Source organism: Corvus kubaryi, unplaced genomic scaffold, assembly GCF_017639235.1.
Source record: "Corvus kubaryi isolate FWS band 111438036 unplaced genomic scaffold, C.kubaryi_AGA036_p1.0 37264, whole genome shotgun sequence".
In the NCBI taxonomy this organism is placed as follows: Eukaryota; Metazoa; Chordata; class Aves; order Passeriformes; family Corvidae; genus Corvus; species Corvus kubaryi.
The window spans coordinates 3,004,863-3,032,832 of NW_024581079.1; the positions used below are offsets into that span (position 1 = coordinate 3,004,863).

At 55.2% G+C, this 27,970-nt stretch overlaps 1 protein-coding gene and 1 long non-coding RNA gene across 2 annotated transcripts in view; one reads left to right on the forward strand and one right to left on the reverse strand.

The window, feature by feature from the left end:
* The first annotated feature begins 2,172 nt into the window (after positions 1–2,172).
* Positions 2,173–3,918, forward strand: LOC121662960. Its single transcript, XR_006015492.1, has 2 exons — positions 2,173–2,585; positions 3,574–3,918. It is a non-coding gene; the product is annotated as an uncharacterized LOC121662960 (long non-coding RNA).
* The window catches only part of EPHB1 (EPH receptor B1), an 80,284-nt gene continuing 55,033 nt past the window's right edge, over positions 2,720–27,970 (reverse strand). The window contains exons 6-17 of the mRNA XM_042024691.1: positions 27,350–27,531; positions 25,554–25,716; positions 23,373–23,481; positions 23,102–23,166; positions 19,119–19,241; positions 17,846–18,093; positions 17,353–17,568; positions 15,108–15,257; positions 14,402–14,595; positions 13,821–13,976; positions 11,873–13,233; positions 2,720–3,060 (exon numbers count right to left, since the gene is read on the reverse strand). Coding sequence (XP_041880625.1) covers positions 13,125–13,233; positions 13,821–13,976; positions 14,402–14,595; positions 15,108–15,257; positions 17,353–17,568; positions 17,846–18,093; positions 19,119–19,241; positions 23,102–23,166; positions 23,373–23,481; positions 25,554–25,716; positions 27,350–27,531 — 1,715 coding nt within the window. The 3' untranslated portion in view covers positions 2,720–3,060; positions 11,873–13,124. The remainder of the gene's footprint in view (positions 3,061–11,872; positions 13,234–13,820; positions 13,977–14,401; positions 14,596–15,107; positions 15,258–17,352; positions 17,569–17,845; positions 18,094–19,118; positions 19,242–23,101; positions 23,167–23,372; positions 23,482–25,553; positions 25,717–27,349; positions 27,532–27,970) is intronic.

Sequence of the window (27,970 nt, forward strand, 5' to 3'; positions counted from 1 at the left end):
GCTGTGCAGGTTTAATCAGGGTGGTACCTGAAATCCAGCTAGAAGCAACTGCCTGCAGTAAATCCTGCCCTGTCCCCATCACCCTGGAGCAGAGGGAGGATGTGGTGTCACTCAGGACGGATATGTGGGGTGACCACATAAACAGGAACAAGCCCCTTGGCTGGCAACAGGAGGTGACTTTCTTGGGAGCATCCCCCAAAACCTGTCCAGAGGGCCCGGAGGAGATTTCGACACTGCAGCAGCCTCAGACCAGCTCCATCCGAGCCCTCCTGGCTCTCCAGCACCGCCGAGCCTGCCTGGCTTGTCCTCCAGGAAAATCCCAGCACTTTTAATAGGTGGTGAGGCATCTCCAACAACTCCAGCAGATGCTGCCAGTTAATGTGGGTTGGCACAGAACTTCATCATCGGCCCATATTGCTCCAATTACAGTTTAGCCTGTGGTGCTCTTGGGCTCATCTTTTATTTGTCTTCCACTGCCGAGTGTGGGAGGGAGGGGGTGTGGGAGAGGCCGGGGGATGCGTGTCTGAGCTCTCCCTCCTCCACTGCCACACCTCTGCACGGCCAATACATTCCCAGCCCCTCTCTTCCCGTGGGAAGGGCTGTCCTCGGGCCAGAGCTGTGCATCTGGAGTAAGAGCAAGTGTCTCCCACCAGACGCCACATGTGAACTGCCCAGGGAAGCCCCTCCTTGCACCCCATGGAGCTGAGCACAGCCCTGGCTCCATTTTCTCCTTGCAGGGGGGTAAATAAGGATTTATTTATTTTATTAGCCAGAGCTAGGCTGGCATCACCCTGGTGTGCCAAGCACAGGGTGCACTGGGATTTCTGGGAGCTGCTGTGGGGTAATTGGAGCCAACACGCTGCTTCCATTTTTCAGACCTGAGAGGCATGAAGGAAAGATTTTTCATTCTGAGGGTTAGGCTCTGTTCTGGCTGTGACAGTCGCCTGTGTCTCTATTCAAAGCTCAGGGAAAGTTTCTTTGGATGCTGTGTGGCCTCGGAAATGACATCTCGCTCCAGCTGGGACACAGGTGGAGATGGTGACTGGTTATCCCCTGGGGAAAATAAAACCCAGTTTCCAGAGCCCGCAGCTGTATAAACCTGTATCGGGAGTGAGGGGCAGTCAGGGACTGGCCAGCCATACCCAGGCTCTGCCGAGGGGCTTTGGGCTCCCCAGGGTCCTTCAGAGCCCCATGAACCATCACAGTGACAGCAGGGCTCCCCCAGACCCCGTTAAAAGGCTCTTCCAAGGCAAACCACTTCGGGAACGTTAAGCACTGGGTGTAAATGTCCATGGGTTACTTAAGGGGAAAACCTCGGAGCAACCTGTGTAAGGGAGACACCCTCCCAGTGCCCCAAAGCCCAGAGGATTCAACAACCATGAACACTCATTTAAACCACACCAGAAGCCCACTAGATCAAGTGTCTACTCAATTAAGGACACACAAACAACTTCACTCTGCCCTCCATCAGCTGCTGCCTATTTGCCTCTTGCATAGCCGAAGACGGCAGAGACTCTCTGCTTTCATCACTCGGGATGGGCTCGGCAAAAAACACCCAGAACACCCAAACCAGCAGTTCTACCCCTGTGTAAAGAGGGAGGCAAACCTCACTGTGTATGTGAGTCTGGGGCAGTGGAGTCCTGCCTGCAGGGACCTGGAGCCATCCCCATCAGCACGTGGAACTCACCCACTCAAAAATCCCCGCAGTAAAAACATCCCAGCTATAATGGCCCTGGAGAAGCAGAAAGGACTTGGAAATCTCCTGACGGGAGCTGTGAGAACACCCCACATCAACACCACCTCTGGTGGGACAATTACAGGATGCCAGGGACCGCAGGGCTCTGCCAGCCCCACCTACAGCTGAAGCACCGCTTGCCTCCCTCCCCACGGCTCACCCCACAACCCCAGCGCATGGGAACCCCCACCCCCCCTCCAGAGCTCTCTCAGTAGCAGCTCCTCTTTCCGAACCCCAAGAATCTCGTTGGTGGCTGTGTATTTTCAGTTTACAAAACCTTTATCCCCCGTTTCAGCCCCCGCTGCCGGCCGGAGGATGTTCCCAGTGCCGGCAGGACCAGCTGCTCTCAGCATCACCTGGATCCGAGAATCACAGAATAGCCTGAGGCGGAAGGGACCCACGAGGACCATGGAGGCCAAGTCCTGCACAGGACCACCCCAGGAGCGCGTGTGGCAGAGCCGGACGGGCTGTGTCATTGATCCCAGCAGGACAAAGTGCCCAAGCGCAGCCAATGCACGAGGAAGAATCCATTTTCCAGCCATCATTTACAGTAAGCCTTAAGGAAAGCAGGCTCAAGAGGAGCATCAGCCTTTGCATGGACAGGCTCCAGCGGGACTGGGGACGCGCGGAGCCAGCAGGGACGGCGCTTTGATCCCAGCCAGCGCTTCCAGCGCGGCTTCCCTGAGCGATCGCACACGAGGGCTTTGAAACGCGCTCCGCACCAACACCCGTGCCAGGAAAACTCCTCCCGGCTTTTCTGCTGCGAGCAAGCTGCGATAGGGATCGCCGAGAATAAAGTCACTTCATTTACAAACCGGGGAGCCAAATCTGATAGACATCAACATTCGAGGTAAGTCAAGGAGCGGTGGAGCGCTGCCAGTTCCCCAAATGAATATTCATGGCGAACACTCCCCCAGCTCCGCGCTGAAGAGAGGCCGGCAGCAGGAAGGCTGCCCCGGGGAAGGGGAAGGCGAGGGACCAGGCTTATTTCATCCTTTTTATTGAGTGCAATTTTCTCTTTAGTACAATATTCTCTGAAAGATACTGTTACAAACTCCGACAATTTCAACACAATCAACAAATTGGGGAAGAAGGGGAGGGGGAAGGGGAGAGGGGAGCAAAAAAAAAAAAATTCCAAGGGTTGAAATCTTTTACAGACATCTCACTGGTTATGTACAGGACAGGGTAGGGCTGGCCCGGGACACGCCGCGGCTCGGGGGGACCGGGGCGCTGCGGGACCTCCCGGAGCATCCTGCGGTGGGAGGAGGGGGAGCGGCCCCGGGGGCCCCTCTCCGGCGCTGCCGCCCCGCTGCAACTCGACGCCCCTGCAAGGCAAGAGGGAGAGGAGAGGGTGAGAATTGGCACGTCCAGAGCTCCGAGAGCCACGCGTCCTTCCCCGCCGAGCCCCAGCCCCGCAGCCCTGTCCTGCAGCCGGCGGGGGCCGCGCCCGGAGAAACCCAAAGGTTTCTTACAGCACATACAGCCTCTCAAAAAAACCCCAAAACCCAAAAGAAAACCAACCCACAAAAAGCAGGGATTAATTAATATGCTGTCAGAAAAGTGATGATTTCACTGAAAGCTCTCCATTTCTCCTCGGGGGAAAAGGAAGGAACGGAAGAGATGGAATTCTTTGTGAGGCTGAGTTGCTTTAGGGAGAGGAGGCTGGGAGGCGATTTTGGAGGTGGGAGGGTTTCCGTGTCCCCCAGGAGCCAAGATGCCCTTCCCCCCCCTCCGACTGCAAGATGAGCCCCCCCGGGGTAAAGCAGGAGCAAACCACCAGGCACCATCAAATCGCTTTTTCCAATGTAACAAAAAGTCCCCATTTTCTCCACTGCCAGGGGGAAACCAGAAGGGCTGGGAACCAAAGGAGAAGCCCCAGGAGCACCTTCTCCACACCCTGCAACCAAGAAGTACCGCACAGCAGCAAAATCCCTTTATTTAGCCACTTTGGAGAGGCAAAGATGCTTTTAATATACAATTGCATCTTGGAAACATAAAGGCAGCACATTAAATAACAAAGCAATTGACTGCTGGGTCCCTTTGCTGGGCCACAAAAAGCCGGGGCTCACTGGCTAATTATTGCCGGGCATCCCTGTGCCTCTCCAAACATACCAATGCTTTCAGAAACCCACTCCAGCTGTGCCTGACATTTCACTCCTATTAAAATTCATCATACTCCTGAATGGAAATAATTTTTTTTTTTTGCAAACCCAGGTAGTAATGAAAGTTTTATTTAGTAATGTCGTGTTTGGTGGGAAAAGGGGCAGAGAAAAGGGAAGAGAAATTGAGATTATCTTTTAAAAAAAAGGGAACTTCAGGTGGGGGAAAAGATATTGCTGGGTATTTCTTGGGCAAAGGGGGCCATTTTCGCTGCCGTGCTTGGAGGCTTGGTCTCACAGCTCTCGTTGATGGGACCAGAACCGCCAAACAGCTGGAAAAAAGCTGTGACAGAAACACAACCGATGAACGATGCTGAACTCGCTGCCTGAGCCGGGCGGGCCCGGGGGATGGGTGCAAATCGAGGCGGGGTGGCGGCGATTCGTATCAGCTCCGGATTCTGCCACATTAAAGCCGGACGCGAGCGATGGCTCCGGCCCCGGGCGCTGCTCCCGGCTCCGCCACCGCCTTCCCCCGCGGCATTCCCAGCTCTTCCAGCCGTCCTGCCCCAGCCCGCCCGGCAGCAGCACAGCGGGACAAGGCTTTGGGGGTTATTTTCCCTGGGGAACCCGCGCCCTCCCGGCGGTGGCTGCCGGCTCAGCCCTGCCACACGAGCGCAGCCCTTCCCTCCGTCAGGACAAAAGCGATCCGGGGACAGCTAAAGATGATTTGGGCCGACCCCAAAGGATGGATCTCAAGGGACGCGAGGGACAGGTCACGAACAGCTGGAGGAGGATGGGGGCGGGCAGCGCAGCTCATCCCCAGGTACGCAGCCACCGAGTCACCCCCTCATCCCTCATCCCTCATCCCTCCTCCTCCTCCTCCCGGAGCGCCGGCGTGGGAACCCCTGCGAGGCGGGCGGAGGGCTTTGATCTCAGCCCCCGAGGGCTGGCGTGACACAAGCAGCGATCCAAAGGCCACGTTTGTGATGAGAAGGCGTCCCACGAGGGAAGGAGTTACCGAGCAGCGCGCCTGGGATGCGGGCACCGTGTCAGCCCCGGGGCGCTCTCCTTTTCCACACTCACGGGAATGGGCAGAACTGCAAATACCCAAAATAATCGGATGGGTGGCACTGCAAACGCAGCTGCCGTGCCCGTGTGATGCCATGGAAAAAGGGAGCAGCTGGCGGGAACGGGGAAGGATGGAGGCAGCTCTGGGAGTGACCCAAAGCCATCCCTGCATCCTGCAATCCCTGTATCCCTGAGCACAGGCCCATTTCCAAACCCTCTGCAAAGGGAGTCACACCTCACCCCCTTTTCCCTGGGGCCTCCCAGAGCCACATCCCCACCCAGGCACCATCAGGAACATGACATGGCACTGCCACCCAGGCACTGACCCCAGCCTGAGTCCCTGACCACAGCAGCCTCTGGCTGGCTCCCAAATATTTAGGCTGGGGAATCTGAAAAGTTCACCCAAAACGTGGTGGGGAAAAATAAGTAAACCAGCCACTCTGTTCCACATCTGCCTGTCCATGGAAGCCCCCACGAGGGTGCCATGTGAGGCTCACCTGGCTCCTCAGACAACACTTGGCATGGGCTGCACCTCCCGCTGTCAGTCCTGCTTGGCACTAATTAGCATTGATAATTGCACTGATGGTGACCATAATTTTCCTGCCCTCTCTCCCTGCCTTCACACAAAGGTTCAATCACCTAATGAGGCCCCTGAGGATAATCAGAGAGGAGCAGGTTCCCCCACCACGATGGCAGCTCGTGCACAACGTGAGGGGATGAGAGAGCGGAGGAGGGAAAGGCACGGCCCAGCTGCTGGATGGGGAAAGCTGCCGAGCCTTGTTTACTTGGGAACACAGAGAAAAGTTCACTCCAATTAATTTTTTTAAGTGGATGGGCGTTAATCCCCCTACACTTATCTAGAATTAACACAGCCTTAAGGAGATTTTTGCCTAATCCACTCCCACATCTGCCCCAAAAGGGTGCTGTCTGTGTTCGGGGAAGGAGCAGAGTTCAGCTAATCCACTTAAAATTCACTAGGCTGGTTTGTTCAGATTAACCTCCTCCAGCACTTCCCTCCAGAGACAGGCCAGCAGACCTCAACACCATCCTGCCTCTGCCACTGGCACGGCCACCCCCTCCGCGGTTGTGTCCCCTGCAGTGCAGCTGTCCATGTGTTGGCGTCCACAGGGACCCCGAGATGTCCCCAGAGCAGCCACCACAGCAGAGCAACGAGCAGGGTGGGACAGCCAGGCTGTTTAACATCCAATGGCCAGAGGAAGGAGAGCTGAAGCAGCAGCGATGCTCGGACGCAGATGGGGGAAGGGGGCAGCTATGCCCAGGCTGGAGAGGTACTCACAGTACTGGTCCGTGGAGGACAGCCAGACAAAAGGGACAGCCCTGGGTCACCATCCAGAGTGCCAGCAGCTCTGACAACCCCAAAAGGTGCAGGTGAAGGGCACCATGGTCACCAAGACGGGTGCACTCCCCTCCCCAGCACCGATCTGCTGCTCTGACGGGAACCCAGACACCACTTTTACTGCCATGGATGCTCATGGTTCCCACCTCACATCTCTTCCTGCCAGGCAAAGCAGAGCAGGGAGGCCCTCTCCTGATTGGAGCAGCTCCTCTTCCCATGTCAAACCTCCCGGTGAGGGACATGAGCCAGCAGATCTCCCCTGAGACACAGAGCCAAACCCTGAGGACATCAAAAATGGGAGAGCACAACCCAGCAGCAGCTCTCACTCCTCCCAGACAGGCTTTGGAGGAGACTGAGCTCAGCTGGGACAGGCAGAGCCATTCCCCCATGGCAGGAGGGTTGATGATCCAAGATGATCCCAAAGGACCCCTCCAACACACCAAAAATATCAAAAATATAAGCCAAAACAGGAGCAGCAAAGAAATCACTGATGGGGTGAAACAACTCGCCACAGGAGTCCCGTCAGTGTGGACTTGGCTTCTCCTCCGTCATCACTCGAGAAGTTTCTGGTGCTTCCAAAATCCTGAGGAGACTCACTGGGAACGATCCAAGTATTGGATCACTATCCACCCTGGCGGGATCCTTCATGGAAGAGGCATCACAGCAACGATGACTGGAATGTGAAATCCCCTGCAGCCCCTCCCGCAGCGGGGAGATTGGGGCAGCAGGGACGAGCAGCACTGGCTGAGTGCTGGAGCTGGATGTGACTCCCTGGCCCCCACCCTTTCCCAGCAGTACAAGGAGGATGGGTGGCCTTGGAGCGACAGAACACTTCTGGGTCTGTAAATCCATTCCTCACCTCAGAAGCTGATTGATCCTTTTTTTTTTTTTAACTCAAATTCAATGTTTAAGAGTAACGATTTCCAAGTGAACACAGAGTGGCTCAGATATATCGGCAGTTTTTATGGATCAGAGGCAAAAGCCTTAATTCAGACCTTAACGAAGGGAAACGTGTCTGTCCCCACCGCAGAACAACAGCAAGGGCTGATGGCAGGGCAGAAAAACCTGTCCTAGGCAATGCCCAATGATTTCTCCCAGACCATGGGCCAGCTGGGATGTTCCCACAGAGATGTCCTTGGGATGCAGGCAAACTTACCGACGAGATTCTGCAACCCAACCCCAAGCCAACCCTTCCCTCTCTCTGAATCAAAGCAGAGAGCAGCAGAGATCCCATGGGACTCAGGCTGGCACAAGGGGCGCAGGGGGAAGGACAGCCGTGGTTTCTCCTTGGCAAAGGAGCATTAGAGGCACCAAAAGCTGGCAGGCTCAGAAGTAATGGTTTGAGATCACTCTTATTTAAAAACCGGCTGCCTGCTGTTTTCATCGCAAGCCCTGCTTTGACTTGCAGCAACATTTAAAATTAAATATACATAAGTGCTTTCAAAGAACTGTTAATTTGAAGGTCATTAAATGGCATAAAATACATTCCTTTTTTTTTTTTTCTGGAAAGAGGCACATAATTATGCCATTAATACACGCTCTTCTTCCATGTTCAAGCCTCGGATGTGCGAGGGGCTTGGGTTCACCTTCCTCGGCAGAGGCACCCCATCTCCTTCTAATTACTGCCATTGAGAAACCAGGGATGGGGCTGTGGAAAAAGCATGGAAAAGGCCCAGAGGAGAACGATGCAGCTGAATTGCAAATGGGGATTTTTGGGGGATGAGGGAAGTAACAGCCACTTGGCAACACCCAGTCCAGTTGTGAGGATCTCGCCCACTGATTCTCACACAAGACCTAGGGCCAAGCTCAAAGCAGGGGTTTGGTAGCCAAAAGTTCCTTTTTTGATTTAATGCTCTATGCAAAAAGGACAAAGCCAGCCCAGACACACACAAAAAGAAAACTCTAAAAAAGACACAAAAGGGCTGAGGTTTTTACAGTTGCCATAGAAATGGAGAGAGGGAGCTGACGACTGCAGAGTGCAGAGTGAAAGGCCAGGATCAGGGGCGAGGGTGAGGTGGGCTCACCCGGGCGAGCAGCCACATCCATGTGTGGATATTCATGTGGGATGCAGCCAAAGGAGCAAGGCACCGTGACTGAGCTTCACCCATGAGCAGTGGCGAGGGTCAGGATCCAACCCAGTGGGGTTCACCAGCAATGGGCATCTCCCAGTGATGCCATGAAGATTTTTGCCTTTTCTTTTATACCCCTGTTATACCTTTTTACAACTTCTGTATTCTCAGTGCTTTTTCCCTACATTCTTGGATTTGTTTGTCAAGCTGAGAGACTCAACATTTTAGAAGCTTCGTAGTTAGGGATCAGTGTGCCCCAGACCCCATGGTCCTCTCCAGAACACATTCTGTAAACCAAGATAGAACCATCCAGGGGAAGGTTCCTTGGGGAGGGGGGCTCACTCAAGCCTCTCATTGGGGAATCTTTGATAGATCTGCTAATTAGTAACACCCATAATGTTATACCCAATCTTTTTGGGGTGGGCATTTTGCAGGGTGCATTCGACCTGGACGTGTGCACCTAAGGATTCTTAAAATAAATACCAAGGTAAAATCCCTTTTTCCCTTCTAACCGTGCATGACTCTTGATTTTAAGACCAGAAAAGGGCATCACCCGCCCTTCCACATGGCACAGGAACCCACCAGGACCCCGTGTGATGGACGGAGCCCAGCCCAGAGGGAAGGCCAGTGCAGTTGGTCCTCTTTGATCCAACACTCCTTTTTCTTCCCTTTAAACCAAAACTCTGCAGGGAGAAAACAGTTTCTGAGCCATCCCTTCTCCTCTGGGATCAAAGAAAGGAAGTCCAACACCAACCAGTGTGGATCCAAAGACGTGAAATCGGAGTGTTCATCTTTAGACCAAGGAAGAGGCTCCCGCTGGAGCAGGAGCAACAGGGCAGCATCAGAGAGGCACCACCCAAGTCAAGGTGAGAGCCTCTTCCTTGGCATCTGATGAAGGAAAAGGAGGAGCAGGTCAAACACAACGCTGCTGCCATGGCCAGGCAGGGACAGCACTGTCACTTCCACACAGAAAGGCTTCACAGTTTGGAAAACTGATTTTACTCGGAAGAAAGGCCTCTAAAGAAACAAAATGGTCTGTCAGAAGTCATCTGAAATTTTTATGCTGGTTTTTTTCAATAAAAAACAAAACCCAAACATGGCTGGTTTGGACTTTCCCCGTTGTTTTCCACTAACAGATTGATGGTGAAATCTTCTGGTTTGGATGAAATGACTTTTATTGAAAGGCAAGAGAACAGGTGGCCCCTGGTGACCCTCCCTCAAGTATCACCTTGACAGCAACTCCCTCGGCCCATGATGCCTCTTTGCTGCAGGGGTTTGGTTGAGCCCACCTGCAATCTCTTTGCTCAGCCCTGAGCACCACCAATCTGCTGCTGGACTCTTGCATGATCCTGGAGGGGACACGTCCAGGTCCCAGCACGAGGCCAAGATGTGAGGACAGCTGGTTAGGAGTGGAGGGATATGGGAATCATCTGCTCTGACACAGCTCAGGAGACAAATGTTGGACAGCTGGGAAAGAGCAACAGAAGGGAAAGGTCACCAGCCCTGGCAATGCCCAGGGGCACTGCTGGTGGCCCAGAGCCAAGGAGCATCATTAGCCAAGATGGTCTTGGCATCTCTGACAGCACCTGAGCACCCAGACAGCCTGTTTGATCCCTCAGGGGCACCTGGTCTGCTGGGTGGGATGGGCAGGTCTGAATGTTTCACATTTCATATTCACGATGAAATGGCCTCAAGGTGCACCAGGGGAGGTTCAAGTTGGACACCAGGAAGAATTTCTTCACTGAAGGAGTGGTTAAACATTGGAATGGGTTGCCCAGGGAGGTGGTGGAATCCCAATCCTTGGAGGTGTTCAAGGAGCGCTGGGCATGGCACTCGGTTCTCCGGACTGGCTGACATGGTGGGGATCAGTCACAGGTTGGACTCGATGATCTCAGAGATCCATTCTCACCCTATGACCGTGGTTCTGCACTGAAGGGTTTACATTAAAGCAGGGTTGCTGTGGTGTGGCAGGGCAGGGACAGCACCGAGCAGGCAGCAGCAGCTGCTTCACAGGTGCTCGCGGGGCCGGCGACAGCGGCAGGGGAGCCGTGAAGGCGCACTATTGATATTTAGCCTCTGTGGCTGTCACTCGTTCCTTTAAACACCTTTAGCTTCCTTCTCATAAAAGAGAAATCATAAAAAAACCCCACAAAGGACCCTTCAGCAGCGGCGAATACCAATGTGGCGGGGCAGCGCATTAGCATGCGCGGCGCCCGCTCCATCTGCATGTTGTGTTCCGTGTGACAACATCCCGGAATACAGATTTGGGCCGCCGGCATCCCGAGAGGTATTAGCAATTGTCTATCAGACAGGATGAGGAGCAGTCCCTGCTGTTGTAAACAAGGGGTGTTTTTCTCTGCCTCTTTCTCTGGGGGGAGTTCAGTGAATTGAAACAAGCTCATTCCTGCATCTTGTTACTTCCCCTTCTTCTTCGGCAGAGCACAGGTCATCTGCCTTGGGCAATGCAAGAAAAAGAACTGGAGGTGGAAAGTGCACCCCAAAGGGTCCTTCACCTGCTGCTGGTGATGGACCATGAGCACGACCCAATGAACGTGTTCCTCACAAACCACCACGAACTGAGCACGTGCTCCTCACGGGATACACGGGGGTCCCCCCAGCCACAGAGCACCCTGACAGCCCCAACACAGGAGGGACAGTGCTCCCACCCAGGACATGTGGACAGGTGCTGGCAGCAGGCAGAGCACAGGCTTGTCCCCTTGTGCTCAGGGGCAGCAAGCAAATCTGGTGAGGCATCTCCAGGCATAGATGGGAATACGATGGGGCAGATGGACGTGGAGCAATCCCATGGTGTAGCTGGATGTGGGCAGCCCCATGGCAAGGACAGACATGGGGAAAACCCAGAGCCCAGGTGGGCATGAGCCATCCTCACGGCAGTGATGGACACAGGGCATCACTGCAGCACAGACAGACGTGGGCTGAGAAGTAAAGCAGCCCCTGTAACACAGCCGGATATGGGGCATCCCTGTGGCTCAGGAACACCCCCAGGACATGGATGGATGCAGGACACCCCCATGGCGCTAGCAGACGTGGAGCATTGCCACGGTGGGGATGGAAGAGCGAGGAGGATGGAAGGTGAATGAGAGGGTCTCCGTGTATGCGTGAGCCACCGCGCCACCAAATCGCGGCTGGCACCTGCAGCCCCCGAGGCACAGCCACGGCCAGCCCGTGCCAGCGCTCCCCCACCACGTGGGTGCCAGCACAGTGATGGATCACTGCAACTCGCACACAGCCCTCTAAGTAAAAGCCTTATTAAGAGTTCATTCGTTTTATACACTCCCGGCGCGATCCGCGGGGGGAAGTCAGATGGCCCAGCCTTACAATATTCTGGGTAAACACTGACACGTGTCGGGCAATTTTAACCAGATCAATTTGCCTAGGAGACCAATGGAGGAACCAAAAAAAAAAAAATAAAGATCAAATTAAATACGGGGAAACATCCGCTGGGAGAGGCTATAAAGAAGAGCAGAAAAATACAGAGCAGGATGGACGGATGGACAGAGACACACAAAACACTTGGACCTACCTCTGAAGCCATGAAACCTAAGTCCATAAATCAATATCAAAATCCTTAGGTCCACAAGATGGGGGAAAAAGTCCTCCATAGCCATCTTCCAGACATCACCGAGGCCCTGGAGGCCTGAGCAGTCCATTTCCCAGAGCATCTCTCCTCCTCCAGCAGCCACCAACCCCGTCACAGCCACGCGGCGGCTCCTCTGGTCCCGTCCCATCCCCGCGGCGCCGGCCGGCCCTTGGCATCCTCCTCCCCACGTGCAGGATGCCGAGCACTTCCTTCACCGCCGGGTGCTTCCCGGCTGCCTCCCACCCCTGGGGGCTGTGGGCACAACCCCTGTTCCCCCCAGGCTGGGGACCGGCCGGCTGCTGGCCGCAGGGTCAGCGCTGGTCTTCGGTCACGGACAAGCAGTGAGTCCACGGAAGGTTGACAACATACACAGGCGCACGAGCGCGCACACACACATGGGAACACCTCTTTCCATTTTCCAGGATGGAGAGTTTGTTTTTTTTTTAATCCTCTTTTTTACCTTTTTGCAAAAAAAATGCAAGCAAAAGAGAAAAAAAAACCAAAACCCAAGGTTTTCTATTGAAGGTACATCTCTTCTTCAATATGAAGACATTAACTGGATTGAGTCGGATCCCCCATGCAGTGGTCAGCGAAGTCCTTTGGTAGTTGCCGGAGCGGCACCTGGGTGGGATGGCAGGGAGCTGCAGAGACATCTGAGGACACTTCCTCCCAGTCCGTGAGCAGAGAGGGGAGCGGGGTGAGCCGGGAGGGCCAGGGCAGGGAGGGAGGGCAAAAGAAGAAAAAGGAAGGTGGTTTCTCCGGACAGGATGCTCCATCTCATGTCTCTCCCTTCCCCAACAGCCCCTTCCTCCTTCTCAGTTTCGACCACTGCTCACTGGTGGCAGGATTGGAGTCTGGTCTCTAGGGTTTGGGTTTGCTTCCCCAACGCACATTGGTTTGTCTTCATCGTTTTTTATGATTTTTTTTTGTTTTGCTTTGCTTTTTAAATATATGATTTGTACATATTTATATGTATTTATACGCTGTTCCCCATGACATTGGTAAGTGTGCTTCTGTTGGTGAGGAACGGAAGTCACCAGTCAGAGGTGAGTCCCAGGAACGTCCTGTGGCTGCGGTCGCAGTCCCCAGGCAGCGGCAGCTCCTGTCCCAGCGCTGCCCCGCCTCAGTTCCTCCCCTCCCACCTCTGCCCTCCGCTGCGCACCCTCCCCGGCCCCTCCCCGTGGGACAAGGGACGTCATGCCATCGAGGTCGGAGACTGGCTCATCTGTACTCGCATGGACTGGACGCTGTTCAGGATCTTCTTCTGGTGCCCAGCCAAAGTCACCCCTATTCTCAGGAGGTCTCTGGAAGACAGACAGACAGACAGAGGAAGGTCAATGGGCAGCTGAATTTCCTCCACAGAATCATGGAATAGGCTGAGTTGGAAAGGATCCACGAGGATCAGAGTCCAGCCCCAGGCCCTGCACAGACACCCCAACACCCCCACCCTGGGCATCCCTGGCAGCGCTGTCCAAACGCTCCTGGAGCTCTGGCAGCCTCGGGGCCGTGCCCATTCCCTGGGGAGCCTGGGCAGTGCCCAGCACCCTCTGGGGGAAGAACCTTTCCTGATATCCAGCCTGAACATCCCCCGAGTTGTCCTGGGGAACACTGTTCTGTTCAGGTGGTGAACCTGTTTTGCTGTTGCTAAGGGAGGTGAGGGATGTAAGCTCAGCTGGAACATCCACAGAGCCCAAACACAGCCCTGCGAGCATCACTGGGTCTGAAAGCAGGGAGACACCCACACGTTGACCCCCAGCTGGTGACTGTGGCCTCCTCCACAGGAGGAGCCTCCACAGGTGGCTCACACCTGTCCTTTGCCCTGAACTGACCTCCCCACCTCCCCAACTGGGCAGCACCCTGCTTTCAGGCGGCCCTGGCACGGCCAACTCACTCGGACGTCATCTGGGCCACCAGCTGCAGGGAGGTGAAGCCAGCGGTCAGGAAGCTGTCCCGGTACTGGCTCATCTTCACAGCACTCAGCCAGTCGTCTACTGAGGTAAAGGCAGTGAAGTCGGGGATGGAGCGGTCGAGGAGGGGCTGAGAAGGCCTGAAACAGGACACACTGCTGGGGACGAGCCCGGCCAGCACAGGGACACACTGCCCAGCCCACCCCTGGCACCCCTGTGCTCCCCCCAGCACACACCCATGGGAGGCCATGAGGAAGGCGTGTCCCATGGGAATACCGCTGTGCCAAGCAGTGCTCTGCAAGCCCGCACATTGGATTCCAGCTGCGGGAGCCACCGGGATGAGGCGTGGGCAGAGCAGCCACCGCACCCAAATGGTCACACGCCACAAAGAATCAATAGCAAAGAATTATTGCTGTTGCTTGGCTGAAAACTGCATGTTCTTTGTCCGACTGTCAGGCAGAGCAAATACAGAACCCCCCCCCACCCCCACCTAAGGATTTATGGATTCTCGAGCCGCTCGGGGAGCCTTTCCCCACGGCGTGGGATGGTGACAGGGAGCACTCACACAGCGGTGATGGTCGCCACAGTTTTGAGGCTTGCCGGGTTGCGGATCATTTTGTCCAGGGTGTTGACGATCTCGGTGAAGCGCGGGCGGGTGTTGCGGTCCTTCTGCCAGCAGTCCAGCATCAGCTGGTGCAGGGCGGCCGGGCAGTCCATGGGCGGCGGGAGCCGGTAGTCCTGCTCGATGGCGTTGATGACCTGAGGATGGATGAGGACGGATGAGTGAGGGGGAAAGTGGATGAGGGACTCGGGAGGCTCCCTGAGCTGCCTGTGCATGCAGAGGGGCTGCAGGCAGCCGGGAAGGCACGGCCAGCCCAGCTGATCAGCAGCCAAGGGAGCGGGAGGAGCCGGGGGCTCCTCGAGGTTAATCTCCGCTCTGATGCTCCGCGGCTGCAGTTCCTCCCAGCAGAGAGCTGCCACTCATTATCTCGGCGGATCTCGCCGGAGTACAGCAGTCACACTTCCAAAGCTCCTTCCCTGCTTGTAAACCCTCTGAACATTTTCAAAGGCCCTGCAGCTTGCTGAAGTCCAATTACCAGCCCACTGGCTTTTCTTCCCAATTTCCCTCCTTGCTCACCAGCCTGTTTCATCTCCAAACCAAGTGCTCCCAAGGCTCCTGGAAGGAGCAGAGAGCCCTTCAGGCAGGGATTTCTTTTGGGAATGAGCACCCCCTGGCCCCCAGAGCGGTGTGGATAACTCCCAGTGCTTACGTCTTGGTTGGACATGTCCCAGTAGGGCCTCTCCCCGAACGACATCACCTCCCACATGACGATGCCGTAGCTCCAGACGTCGCTGGCCGAGGTGAACTTGCGGTAGGCGATGGCCTCTGGCGCCGTCCACCTGACAGGGATCTTCCCCCCCTACAGAAAAAGGGACTTCAGCTGAGAAATGTCTCCCTAGGTAGAGGAGGCTGGATGCCCACAAGCCACAGTTGTGGGGTCATCCCACACACCCCAAACCATGGGTCCCTGGGGACCCCACCAAGGAGTGGGCAGGTGGCACCCAATGGGATGAGGAGGCAGGAGCCATAAACAACTCCATGAACGTATCTTGTACCTGCCCAAAAGGGCTTAGCTGAACAAAACAAATGGGTTTAGCCAAGGATTTACCCCACTGACTGACACCACCCCACTCCAGCAGGACCCAGCACATCAGTGGCCTGTCCCCCAGGCCCCTTGCCAGGGAGTCACTAGGTGACAAGGCTAAGCATGACTGGGCTAGTGCTCGTCACAGGTAAGGAGCCACAGGCATCCCCATCCCTCAGCCTTCAACAGAAACACGGCTGAACTGAAAGCATCCTCTACAGATTTATCTGAGCTCCCACAGCTGCCAGAAGATCCTTCCAGCCCTGCTTTTGGAGTGGAAGACAAAAAGAAAAACACCTTTAAAACCCAATGGAAAGCACTGGTGTAGGAAAGTGCCTTTGGCAGAGAGCTCCTCATTTCTCCCAAAGGCTCAAAATCAGGCTCAGCATCTCAAGCCACCCCGCCAAGCCAGGGCAGGTTGCAGGGCCAAAGGCCATGCCAAGGGCGCAGGGATGTGAGCAGGGGCAGCACGCACAGAGGGATTGCTCCCTGGAAAAGCTCCATCAAATAACCACAAAAAAAGCCAAGGGATAAGGAAAACCACAGACACGCACAGGAATTTTCTGGGGGCAGGACTGCTCTGTAAATCGTTTAGCACAATCGTTTTCCGTAGCCTTTCCGAGGACGCGTCAGCTGCTCTTGAAGGATGAATGGCAAAAAATTTGATTTGACTAACTACAAATGGAGAAATTAACTGCTAGGTTGTTTTTCCTGCCTTTTCCCCAGAGCGAAAAGACTGCTGTGGGAGGCAGAGTGATGCAATCGCAGGCACAGCATCACTTCCCAGCTGCCGAGGAGATCTATTATGGCCTAAATTAAATAAAAACACAGATGAGATAATCTCTTTTTATCTCTGAAGGTGGGGAAAAGACTAATTCATGCCTCGTCTCAGCAGCTACCGCTGGGGTATTTGAAGGAAAAATAAAAGCTGGGTGTCTGCTCAAAGGCTGCTGCCTGCTGGAAGGGTCTGGGCAGGGAGCGGGGCAGGTCCCGGGGGGACAGGAACATCCCATTGAGCAGGGGAGGGGCAGTGAGGGGCTGCAACTGGGCCAAAACATTGAGTCAGCCTTAAAGGCATGTCCCTGGCTTTCCCATTTTGGCAGCAGGAGCCAGCCCTGGCACCTGGGCACAGCCCAGCAGCCTGAGGAACTGCTTTGGCAGGAGCTGGTGCAGCCTCGTGCTGGCACCCACTGCACGCTCTTCTGATTAATCCATCAGATGAGGCCAGCGAGTTGCTCATGCCTTTCCCCTCTGATCATCCTGAACACCTCTCAGGGGCTCACAAGCAGGACAGTGGCCATGCTGGGGAGCTGGGGGTCCCCTGGGGTAGCCAGGAGCAGGGGGAGAACAGAGCTGCCATTACCTACAAATGAGTTAATCAAGGAAGAGAAGGGTGGCTGGGGAATGGCAGAGCTCCCGTTAGGCTTGTCTCTTTAATTTATGCTTGGAACAGGTTTCCAGCAGGGAAAAGCAAACCAGACCTGGAACACTGGGGGAAGGGGAGTTAAAACACCAGGAGTTGCTGTGATCTCCCTGCCTCCCCTTCCTGTCTCTCCAGGGACTCCTCTGTGCACCTTTCCTCCACAGAGGAGAGGGAAGAGCCTTATCTGGAAACTGCAGAAGGCAGAAAGGTGCTTAAGGGAGGAGAGAGCTGGAAAACTTCTAAAAAGGAGGAAGAGAAAGGAGGGAAAAGAGGATAATTTGTGGAAACCACAGCCAGGACCTCTGGATCATGAACCTATGTGGTGGGAACACTCATGAGGTGCTCCCACCCATGCCAGACTGTACACCCAGCACCCTTCTGCCAGGTTCAGCAGGTGCAGGGCACAGGGAATGCCAGGGAGGAGAACATCCTGTGGGAGGTACCTACCAAGGAGCTGGTGTAGGTGGGGTCAGACGTGTCGTCCTGCAGGTAGCGCGAGAGGCCGAAGTCGGACACTTTGCACACCAGGTTGCTGTTGACCAGGATGTTCCTGGCAGCCAGATCTCGATGCACATAATTCATCTCTGCCAGGTACTTCATCCCAGCAGCAATCCCTCTGAGCATTCCCACCAGCTGGATCACTGTGAACTGCCCATCGTTTTGCTGCAACCAGAAAGAGCAGGCACTGGGTGAACATGCAGACCCCACAGTGGCACCAGGGCCACTCACCACGACCTCAGGAGGATGCTGCACCTCCCCAGAGGACTCCAGCTGCCCTGCCTGCTTAAAGCAGAGGTAACCACCCCAAAGCACACATTTTCGAGATGTATGGCACACTCCAGCCAGCTCCCAAGTTAAGCAAACAGGCTGGGATGTACAAACAGCACACCAACATCCCATTCCCAAATCCCACGGCCCACGTGGCCCCGCCTCGCCTCACCCGCAGGAAGGAGTCCAAGGCTCCGTTCTCCATGAACTCTGTGATGATCATGACCGGGCGGCTTTTGGTGACCACCCCTTCGAGGCGGATGATGTTGGGGTGGTCGAACTGCCCCATGATGCTGGCCTCGCTCAGGAAATCCCGGCGCTGCTTCTCCGAGTAGCCGGCCTTGAGCGTCTTGATGGCCACGTAGATCTCCCGCTTGCCTGGCAACTTCAGGCGCCCTTTATACACCTCTCCAAACTCCCCTGCGAGCACGAGATGGAATCATTTCAGTTGGAAAAGACCTCCAAGATCACTGAGTCCAACCTTTGATCAATCCACGCCAGAGCTACCACCTCCTCCTCCTCCTCCTCCACACTAAACATTGCAAAGAGCAAGGGGGCCTTGCCCAGCCCACTTGTCCTCTTTCAAAGGGCCAATGTCTGCTGCTGGGGACATGTTTAGGTTTGCAACCTTCTCCAAGGTGACAGACACAGGCAGAGGCTGCAGCCGCCTGTGCAAACCCCCACAAGGAGATTTGCAGGGAAAGTGCATCAACATTTAAGAACTACCTCAAATACCAAGTGTCAGCATTGACAATCTCAGCTGCCTTTCTGCACATCACTTATCTTGGGGTGGGAAATAATTGGGCTGTTTACATTGCTGCTCTCTGATTTAAAATACAGAGAAAGCAGGACAGCTTTCACTTCACCAAAGCCAGATTTGCCTGTGGAGGGATTACATTTAAGCCACTTTTGCAGCCACTTTGCCTTGATGAGCAGTGATACATCACTGAACCTGATCCTAACCAAACTGACTCATTGCTTCCTCACAGCTTCCCCTCCCCGGCTTCTCACTTTCTCCTCTATGAGTATGACACAGTTATTTAAAAATGGCAATAGAACAGCACAGATCACACACACACACATGCACATGTGTGTATCTACACACACGTATGGGAATATGGCACAGACTACAGTGAGATCGGGCCTTTCTTGTTATCTCATGGAAAAGCCACATGGGAAATCCCAAGAGGCCCCGTGGTCAGCCAGTGAATACATTCCTGGAGCCTTTCCCACCTCAGAGGAACTTTGAGAGCATAAAACAACCTCGTGTCCACCCTAGCCCCTCACAAACCCAGGAAAGCTTGATGTTTCAAGGCTTCATTGAGGGCTTCCAGGTGAAGGACCATGTGTGTTCCCCCACAGAGCTGCTCCAGGTGGGTGTCCGGCCACACAAGAGCAGCAGAGAGGGCAGAGAAGGATGGGCAGCAGGAGACAGAGAGACCCACCTGCCCCAATGACTTCTTCAATCTTCACAAAGGACACATCGATCTCCTTGGCGAACTCTCGGACGGCTTCGTTGGGGTCCTCGTAGGTGAAGGGGTCGATGTAGATCTTCATCCCCGGAGACCCTTGTTGCAGGGACAACAGGGACAACAGCAGAAGGGAGACAATTACAGAAACAGAGTTAATAGAGTTGTTTGGGTTGGAAGGAGCTCAAAGTACCCCCATGAGCAGGGACACCTTCCACTAAACCAGTTTGCTTCAAGCCCCACCCAACCTGGCCTTGAACAATGCCAGGGATGGGGCATCCCCACAGTCTCTGGGCAGCCTGGAAAACCAAGAGCAGTTGTACCATGGCCAAGGACTGGAGACCCTTCTGTCCTCACACTCTCCACTAAGTGGCTGCTATCACTGTGCTCACCTTCACAGACCCTTCTCATCCTCTTTGGGCCACCAATTCACCCAGATCTCCCCTGAACCTCCTCCTCTCCCTCTCTGCCCTCCTCTCCTCCACCATTCTCCTTCCTCTTCCTCCTCCCCGGCGACGGGAGCAGTTACAGAGCTGAACTACAGCGCACCGGCTTTACGGTGAAGGCTTTATGAGGCTCCACGCCTTAGTGAAGAAATATTTATTTACCCAAAAAGGCCTCTGATGGCTTTGTGGCGGCTACTAAATTGACAGAGTGCAGCAATTATAACCAACAAGCTGGATGGATCCGTGAAATACGGCTTGGCTGGACGCCGGGACACGCGGGAGGTCCCTCACCTGGGGCAACGCGTGGTAGCAGGATCTGGCCACGCTGCAGGGACACACACAAAGTGGGCTCTTGCCCCTTTCCAAGGGGGAAAAAGCAAAACCAGCTCCCCAGATTTCCCAAATGGGGTTGCAGATATCGAGTTTGGATGCCGGGGGCTTGCGGAGCTGCCAAGGGGCATGGTGGCGGGGCACGGTGAGGTCATAGGGCTCAGCGGGACACCGGTGTTGTACCACCACCCAAAAGGGACCTACAACGGGCTGTGGTGTCCCCCTGGGCGGGGGTCAGCTTCCTGTGCCATTTCTCACACAAAAAGAGGACCATGGATGGCACAGGAGCCCCTCAAGGTCATCTCTGGTGGAGACCAGGAGGGACATCACTGCCTGGTCCCCTCCCTAAGGCACCTCGCCCTTACAGGGACTAACAGCACTCAATTACACTGCTCAGGACCTTTTCAAGGCCATGATTCCATCACACTGGTGCTTCCCAGAGCCCTTCCAGAGCTGGCATACAGATGGATGCATGGACCACAGCATCACCTCTGCACCAGGAATCTAAATCAGCTCCCAGCTGTGAAACAATTCAGGAGAAGGCATGAAAGCCTCTCAGTGGGCACTGCTGGTGCCAAACAGCCACCAAGGGAGAGCTGCTTGTGGGGCATCGAGGACTCAGGAGGGACCAGGCAGGAGCATCCTCACCCCCAAAAGGGGCCTTTGGGGCAAAAGTTCTGCACCTCAGAGGCAGGGAAGGCTGCAATGAAGCCATCTGTGCATCTCCCAGTTCATAAATCCCTTTATGGCTCTGTCTCATACACTTTAACTGCCCCATAAATTCTTTTACAAGAGCAGCTGATGCTCCATCCAGGATTACAAAGGGATTTACAGGATCGTAATGGAGACTGGCTCACTGATCAAAATATTGAAAAAATAGAGGAGAAAACAATGCCCAAGTTTCCTGTCCGCTGTCAACACAGGCTGGTTTTCAAACACCCTCTGACATGCCCCAGGCTCTGTCCACAGGCTCAGTAATCAGCAGGATGAGCTCCCCCCTCATCCTCATCCCATCCAAATGAGGGATTGGCCACCCAAACCCATTCCTCATCTCTGATGACCTCAGCCCCCGGCTCACCATTGCCACACCAGCAAAAGCTGGGTGAAATTCTGGGTACCAGAGCACACCACCAAAGAAAGGCACCTGTGGTGAGCCTGCCTGCAAAGAGCTTTGTGCTCTTAAAATCATCCCAAGAATCCTGAAAGCTGGATTAGGCCATTTTTCACTGCTGCAGACAATGGCAAATTTTTTATCACTCTTCAAAAGTTGAAGCGCTCTGCACCACGACCCTGACCCCAGCGTCCAGTTCCTTCTGGCATCAAGTTTCCTTGGCAATAAATATCATGGGGACAGAGAAAAACCCTTCCTGCTGAATTGCTGCTGCTCCAACAGGGCGTTTTCCCAATTTCCCCAATCTCAAAGCTCCCAGCAAAGCAGTGGAAGGGATAAACCCTGAAAAATTACACCCCGAGAGACCCTGTCTCACCCCAAAACCCACTCAGAGCACTCTGCCAGCAGCAGGTGATCCTGGGGTCCTGCCAGAGGGATGGCAGAGCTGCTCTGGGAGGCTGTAATTGCCATGCCACTGAGCACACGGTGATTTGTTCCAGAGGATGCTCTCATTACTCCAGCAGTTGCTCACCACAAATTTCCCACCTGTTTTGCTCCAGCCTCTGCACTGACGGAGCACCCAGGGGCTCGCTAACCTTGGCAGAGTATCACTGGCACCCTGGATTTCTGACACCAGTCCTCACAGCCCCCAGATTTAGAAACCCAGGACAGGCACATGCTTCATTGCTTCCCTACCTAGGCTGAGCATCCTGGATTTCGGGTGCTTGGGGCCAGCTAGGGATGCGCATGGGGTTGGGGGAATGCTTCAAAACAGGGGGAAAACGTGAAAAATCAGTCTGCCTGCAGCCTGACATGAGTTTATCCATCAGGCATCAAATAAATCTTGCCCTGCCCCCCCACAGTGCAGAAACGTGGAGAAAAGAGGGAGGAAAAGCACAGCTCCATTGCATTTCGGGATCACCCAGTGATGTTTGGAAAACAGTTTATTGTTTGCCAGGAGGTTCAGGGCCCCCCACAGCGCTGCCACCACGTTGGGAGGGTTCAGTGTGATGCCAAGAAGGTCTAAAGAGATCCAGTGTGCTTTGCTGGCTTGGCTGGGCTCTCCTGCTTGTCTCCAATCCCTCTCCAGACCTCCTGATTTTCTCTGCCAGGCCGACTGCTCCATGCCCATTCCTCCCCTCTGCTCACCCATACTGCTCCCTGCCTTTCCCACCCATCCTTCCTCCACCCCTGCATCCCACACCTCTTTCCCCCAAGCAGGCACCCAGGACCCAGAGATGGTTCTTCCCACAAGGTAGCAAATTGTACCTGGGAAGCATCTCTAGGAGAGCGTAAATGGGATTTATTTATGGGAAAATCCTGCCCCCCAAAGCTGCTGTTTTGCTGCTTTATTCTCATTTGCAGTGCTGGCTGCTGGAGGGGCACCAGAGCAGCCATTCCACACAAATACACCTGGAATTAATTCTGGTGCACAGCTCCACTGGCCGCAGAGGTCTCCTAGGAAAAGTTCAGGCTCTCCTAATTGTTTGCCAAGGGGATCAGCAGCCCGAAGCCAGTTAAATGTTCCCAGTCACTGCCTGCACATCCTTCCCCGAGCAGGGGACAGGGCAAGCATCAGCCACGCAGCCAGGACAGCAGCAGTGCCAGCCACCAGCACCCACACCCCAGCTGTGCTCCCAAAACCCAGAATCCCCCCAACAGCCCAGCCCCAGTCCAGGCCGAGGCAGAGCCTGTGGCAGGAGATCAGGCGCACATCCTCCCTCTGATCACCACCTCTTCTCCTTCCTTTCCTCCTCTGGGAGTCTTCACAGCATCCTCTCCCCATCCCTTGCCCCCTACATCCTCCCTGCCCCTGACATCCCCCCAAATCCATCGCCATCCCCGAAATCCCTCCTGGTACTCTTCTTTTCCCACCCACAGTGCTGCACCTGCCCTCCCCCACACCCTGTCAGACACGTGTGGACATCTCCCCTCCCACCCTATGGTCCTGCCCATCTGCCACGGGGGTTCCCCCACCCCACAGCCCCCTTGGAAGGGGATGAGTGGGGCACATGCCGGGTGCAGGCTGGGGAGCGTCTGCCCCGTCTGCTTTTCCCGCGTGTGCTGCTCACCTCTGCCGGTGCTGTAGTGCTGCAGTTTATCGCTGTACACCGCCTCCTTGCTGTAGGCACGCTTCCTGCCAGAACAGGGGACAGAACAGCCAGGTTCAGGGATCAGCAGCTGCTGGGGGCCCCAAGCCGCTCCCCTGCCAGCAACACTCCATCAGCAGCGGCATCGTGCTGCTCCCTCTGGCAGCACGGGTCCCCCATCCCGCCTCTCCGACCCCTAATCTGCATCTTACCACCTCCACCTCCCGGGGACACTGATCCCACAGGGACCCACCTGCTGCAGACGATGGAAATGGCCACCAGGGAGACAATGAAGACCACCCCGGCCGCTGCAGACCCCGCAATCAAAGGCAGCTGCTCTCTCAGCTCTGACTTGTAATCGTCTGCGAGAGAAGAGGGACGGGGTCAATCCTCCCTGGCACGTTCAGGGAGCGAGAGCAGCTTGTGGGAAGGGATCCCCTCCCATTCCATGGGTGCTGCTCCCAAGGTGGTGGGACAAGGGGGATGCAGGCAGGGGGCTCAGCTGAGGCAGGCGATGAGCCCATGCCATATTGCACTGGGTAGGACTGCCATGCTCGGCTCACACATCTTTGGCTTAAAGACAGGGGAGAGAAGATCCTGGAAATAATGGCAGACCAATGTGCACGGACCCAATTTCCCAAAGAGATGAGGTTCACAAGGGGGTTTTGCCCATGGCTCTGGCATTTCCCTTTCCTCAATAAATTCATTTATTGAGCAACCTGATCTACCGGAAGGTGTCTCAGCACATGGCAGGCGGTTGGAAGGAAATGAGATTTGGGGTCCCTTCCAACCCAAACCTTTTTGAGACTCTGTGATTTCAACCTGTTGGCCACTTCGACCAATTTTAACATGGGGTCTCACAGACACAGAATTCCCACAAGTTGTAGGAAAGGAAGAAAACACCACTAATAACCAAGCCAGCCAGAGAATGCTGTGCCAAGGCTTCACCCAGACCAGACATCAGAGAGTCCCCTGCACAATGGTGAGCTTTGGGAGTGAGGCTCAGGAGAACCCGGGAACCCTGGCTGCAGGTCTGCTTATAGGTTTTAATATCTCAATGTGAGACAAGTCCTTTCACAGAGCCACGGCACCCACAGCATCCCTTCCCCACTAAGCATCCCTCCAACCCCCTGCATCCCTCGGAACCTCCTCTGTCCCCTCAGCCACCCCCTGCATCCTTCAGCAGCAGCAGGCTGGGAAGAAAGCCAAGGTGGCACTGGGAGGACTGGATATGCCTGGGGGAAGCCCAAAAAAATTACTGGCACCCTCCATGTGTCCCCCCCATTTTTCCCTGCCCCTTCAGTGGTGTAGGTACTCTCAACAGGCAGTATCCAGCAGATCCCACACTCCTGGGGCTTCTGTAGCATTCCAGAAATACCCCTCCCTCCAGCTGCCCCAGAGAGGTCTGCCAGGCTGTGCCAGCAGCCACATGCAAGGGTTAAAATGAAACTCATCCAAAAGAAAGCATTTAGCACCCTTTTATCTGTATTTTCTACTCTGCAGTTAATTACTGGCAACTAGATTTATCTCCTGCATGCTGCTCAAATCCTGAGAAATTCTCATCTAACAATCAATTATTATTTAATAACCTACACAATCCATTCTTATTAAATTTCAATTAATTGCTTATTTGAGGCAGGATTTTTCTCCTCGCTTCTCTAATCCTGAATATTTGAGGCATTGGAGGGGGGTTTATTACCATTTCCTTCCCTTTGGTCTCCCGGCATGGTTTTCCTCTTCCCACCCCAGCTGGCACTCAACATGAATGCAAGCATGGGGTGACCCATTTTGGGGAAGAAGAAAAGCTTTAGGAAAGAAGAAAAGCTTTAGGAAAGACAGGCAGTGAGGCTGGGAGCCATGGATGCCACCTAAGCAGAGAAGGAGCCACGCCAGCAGCAACAGGGAACGGGCTCTCAGCTGCCCCAGGGCCAGGAGGACCTGCTTCACTCCCCAACTTCTGGATTAGTCCTGAAGCTGGGATTAATGACAAACCCTCCCCTGATTTAGTAGTTTCCAAAGGAAGCCAGTGTTTGTGGGTGCAGGGAAGGGCCAGAAGAAGCCACGAAGGTCATGAGCTGGCCCAACACACCCTTTTGGCATGGGAAACGAGCTTTCACATGGGTCTGACCGCCCCAGCTTTGCCCCAGCGGCTCAGATGGACCCCAAGCATCGCAGGGAAGCAGCCCAGACTCCTTCCTCCAAAGCTCTGCAGCCCTCCTCCCACCCCATCACACCGTGCCAGGGGGTTCCGTGTCCCCACAGCTGAAGGCAGCAGAGCCAGAAATAAACAGCGGGGGAGCTCCCGGAGCTGGGAGCCGGAGAGCGGCTCGCTCCTGCCGCTGGCGGATAACGAGACACCGCCGCAAATCCGCCGGCTCCCGGCACAGAGGCTCGGCAGCCAGGCCCCTTTATCCCCCCTGCCCGGCGCACTCACCGTCGGTGAGGGTCTGGAAGCACATCTTGCCGCTGTACTTGCCGTAGCCGGCCACGGTGCGGGCGCGCACCTGCACCACGTACACCATGCCGGGCCGCAGCCCCTCCAGCCGCGCCGTGTTCGTCTGGCTGCGAGCCATGGACGAGTTGTACTCGTTGTGGTCCTGCGGGCACCCCGAGAGAGTCACGGTCAGTGGGGCGGGGACAGCGGGGGGACAGCGGGACTGCAGCCCGCCTGTCTGTGTTGAGGGGTTCGGCTGCTGGGGGGGGGGGAAAGGAGAGGCTCTGGTTCTGCTTCAGGAGAGTCTCTGACACAGAGGATCCCACAGGAAAGGCTGGGAGAATTGGGATTGTTCAGCCTGGAGAAGGGCTGGGGTGATCTAATTGTGGCCTTCCAGTAGTTGAAGGGAGCTACAAGAAAGATAGGGATGGACTATTTATAAGGGCCTGGAGGGACAGGACACAGGGAATGGCTTCCCACTGACAGAAAGTACGTTTAGATGGGATATTGGGAAGAAATTCTTCCCTGGGAGGGTGGGGAGGCCCTGGCACAGGGTGCCTAGAGAAGCTGTGGCTGCCCCTGGATCCCTGGAAATGTTCCAGGCCAGGTTGGACAGGGCTTGGAGCAGCCTGGGATAGTGGAAGGGGTCCCTGCCCATGGCAGGGGGTGGAACAAGATGAGCTTTAAGGTCCCCAGGCCATTCCATGATTTTATGAAACAGGACCCACAAGGCACCTCCCAGGTGCCTCCCAGGTGGCCCCCTGGTCCCACCAGAGCAGGGAGCATGGGGTAGCAGAGGGAAACAACAAGATCATCCAGAGCAAAAATAATTTATGAACAACAAATTCCTCATCTTCAAATGATTGATGTCCTTGTGCATTTCAAAAACATCCCACAGTTACGGAAACCTCGTGTCCCTGCCCACAGCACGGGGGTTGGAACTGGATGATCTTTAACCAAAGATCCAACCTAAACCATTCTGTGATTCCACAAAACACTATAATGTGCCCTGTGAGACCCTGCTCAAGCAGGTTCAAGGGCAACTCTCTGCCGAGATCCCCAGCCCCTGCAGCCCTGCTCTGCTGGCACAGGTCCTTGGCCTAGACCTTGGTGGAAACCTCATGCGTCTCCGCTCTCATTTGTTACCACGTTCCCCAGTGCTCTGCTGGTGAGAGGCCGCTGGTGAGATCATCTAATTATTCACACTTAGAGGAATTCATTAGAGCTGGCGAGACACAGGAGGGATGGAACAGCTTGGGCCGGGCACGGTTCATCGCAGGGGTTGGGAGCGTGTCCCCTGCAGGGCAGGACAGCTGCCAGGGACAGGAGCAGTGAGAGGCAGTGACCCGGGGCAGGGACAACCCCCATAACCTTCCCTGATCCTCTCCAGCTCCCTCCCCTCCTCCTTATGCCATCCCCATGATTCAGGTCCTAGCAAATACCAGCGCCAAGGCAGCCACGGGCACTGATGTGCTGGACAAATGCTGCCACGGGGAAGGAATGGCTCAGGTTGGACAGGGCTCTGAGCAACCTGATCCACTGAGAGGTGTCCCACGGCAGGGGGGTGGAACTAGATGAGCCTTAAGGTCCTTTCCAACTCAAGCTGCTCTGTGATTCTCATTCTGTGATTTAGCAGCTGCAGTCACAACTCACTCCCACCTTCTGGAGGCAGCTCGGGTGACCTGGTGCCTGTCCCACCTGGCCATTCCCAGCAGAGCCTGTCTCAGAGCCTATTGATGTTCCCCGTGCCCCCGTGCCCCAGCCCAGCCCCCATGACAGGGCTCCCCTGGGCTCACCGGGGCCGGCCTGGAGCCCACGGTGCTGCCGACATCGGGCGTGCAGATGCGGCTCAGCTTCTCATAGTAGCGGATCTCGTAGTCCAGGATGATCCCGTTGGGCTGCTCGGGCTGGGGCCAGGACAGCGTGATGCTCCTCATCGTGGCACTCACCTGGTGCATGATGGGCACGGTGGAGGGGGCTGCCGAGGAAGCGGGGAGTGAGGGAAAATTAATGGAGAGGGGTGGGAAAACTGGCCCTGAGAAGGGGGAAAATCCCCACGGCATCCTGAATCTCCCGTGCCTGTGGCTGGCTTCCCCATGGGACCAGCTTGCTCGTTAGCAGTGGGAAGACCGGCGTCTCAGCAGCTCTACATGGAAGCAGAGCAGCGAGGCAGTGAGGGAATTCTGCTGTTTAATCCAACTACTCCCTTTAATTAGGGTCTTGGAAATCCTTGGCGTGGCTTCTCCCTGGGACTGCTTGCTCCAAGGATATCTCCTGTGGTGGGAGAGACACAGCAAAGCTCTCCCCAGTGGGGTAGACCAAGGTTTGGTGACAGGCTCCAGCTCCGTGTGACATCTTTTGCTGTAACAGCCTCTCTGGGGAGCCAGCACTCAGCACCCAGGGAGCTGTGCCACAAC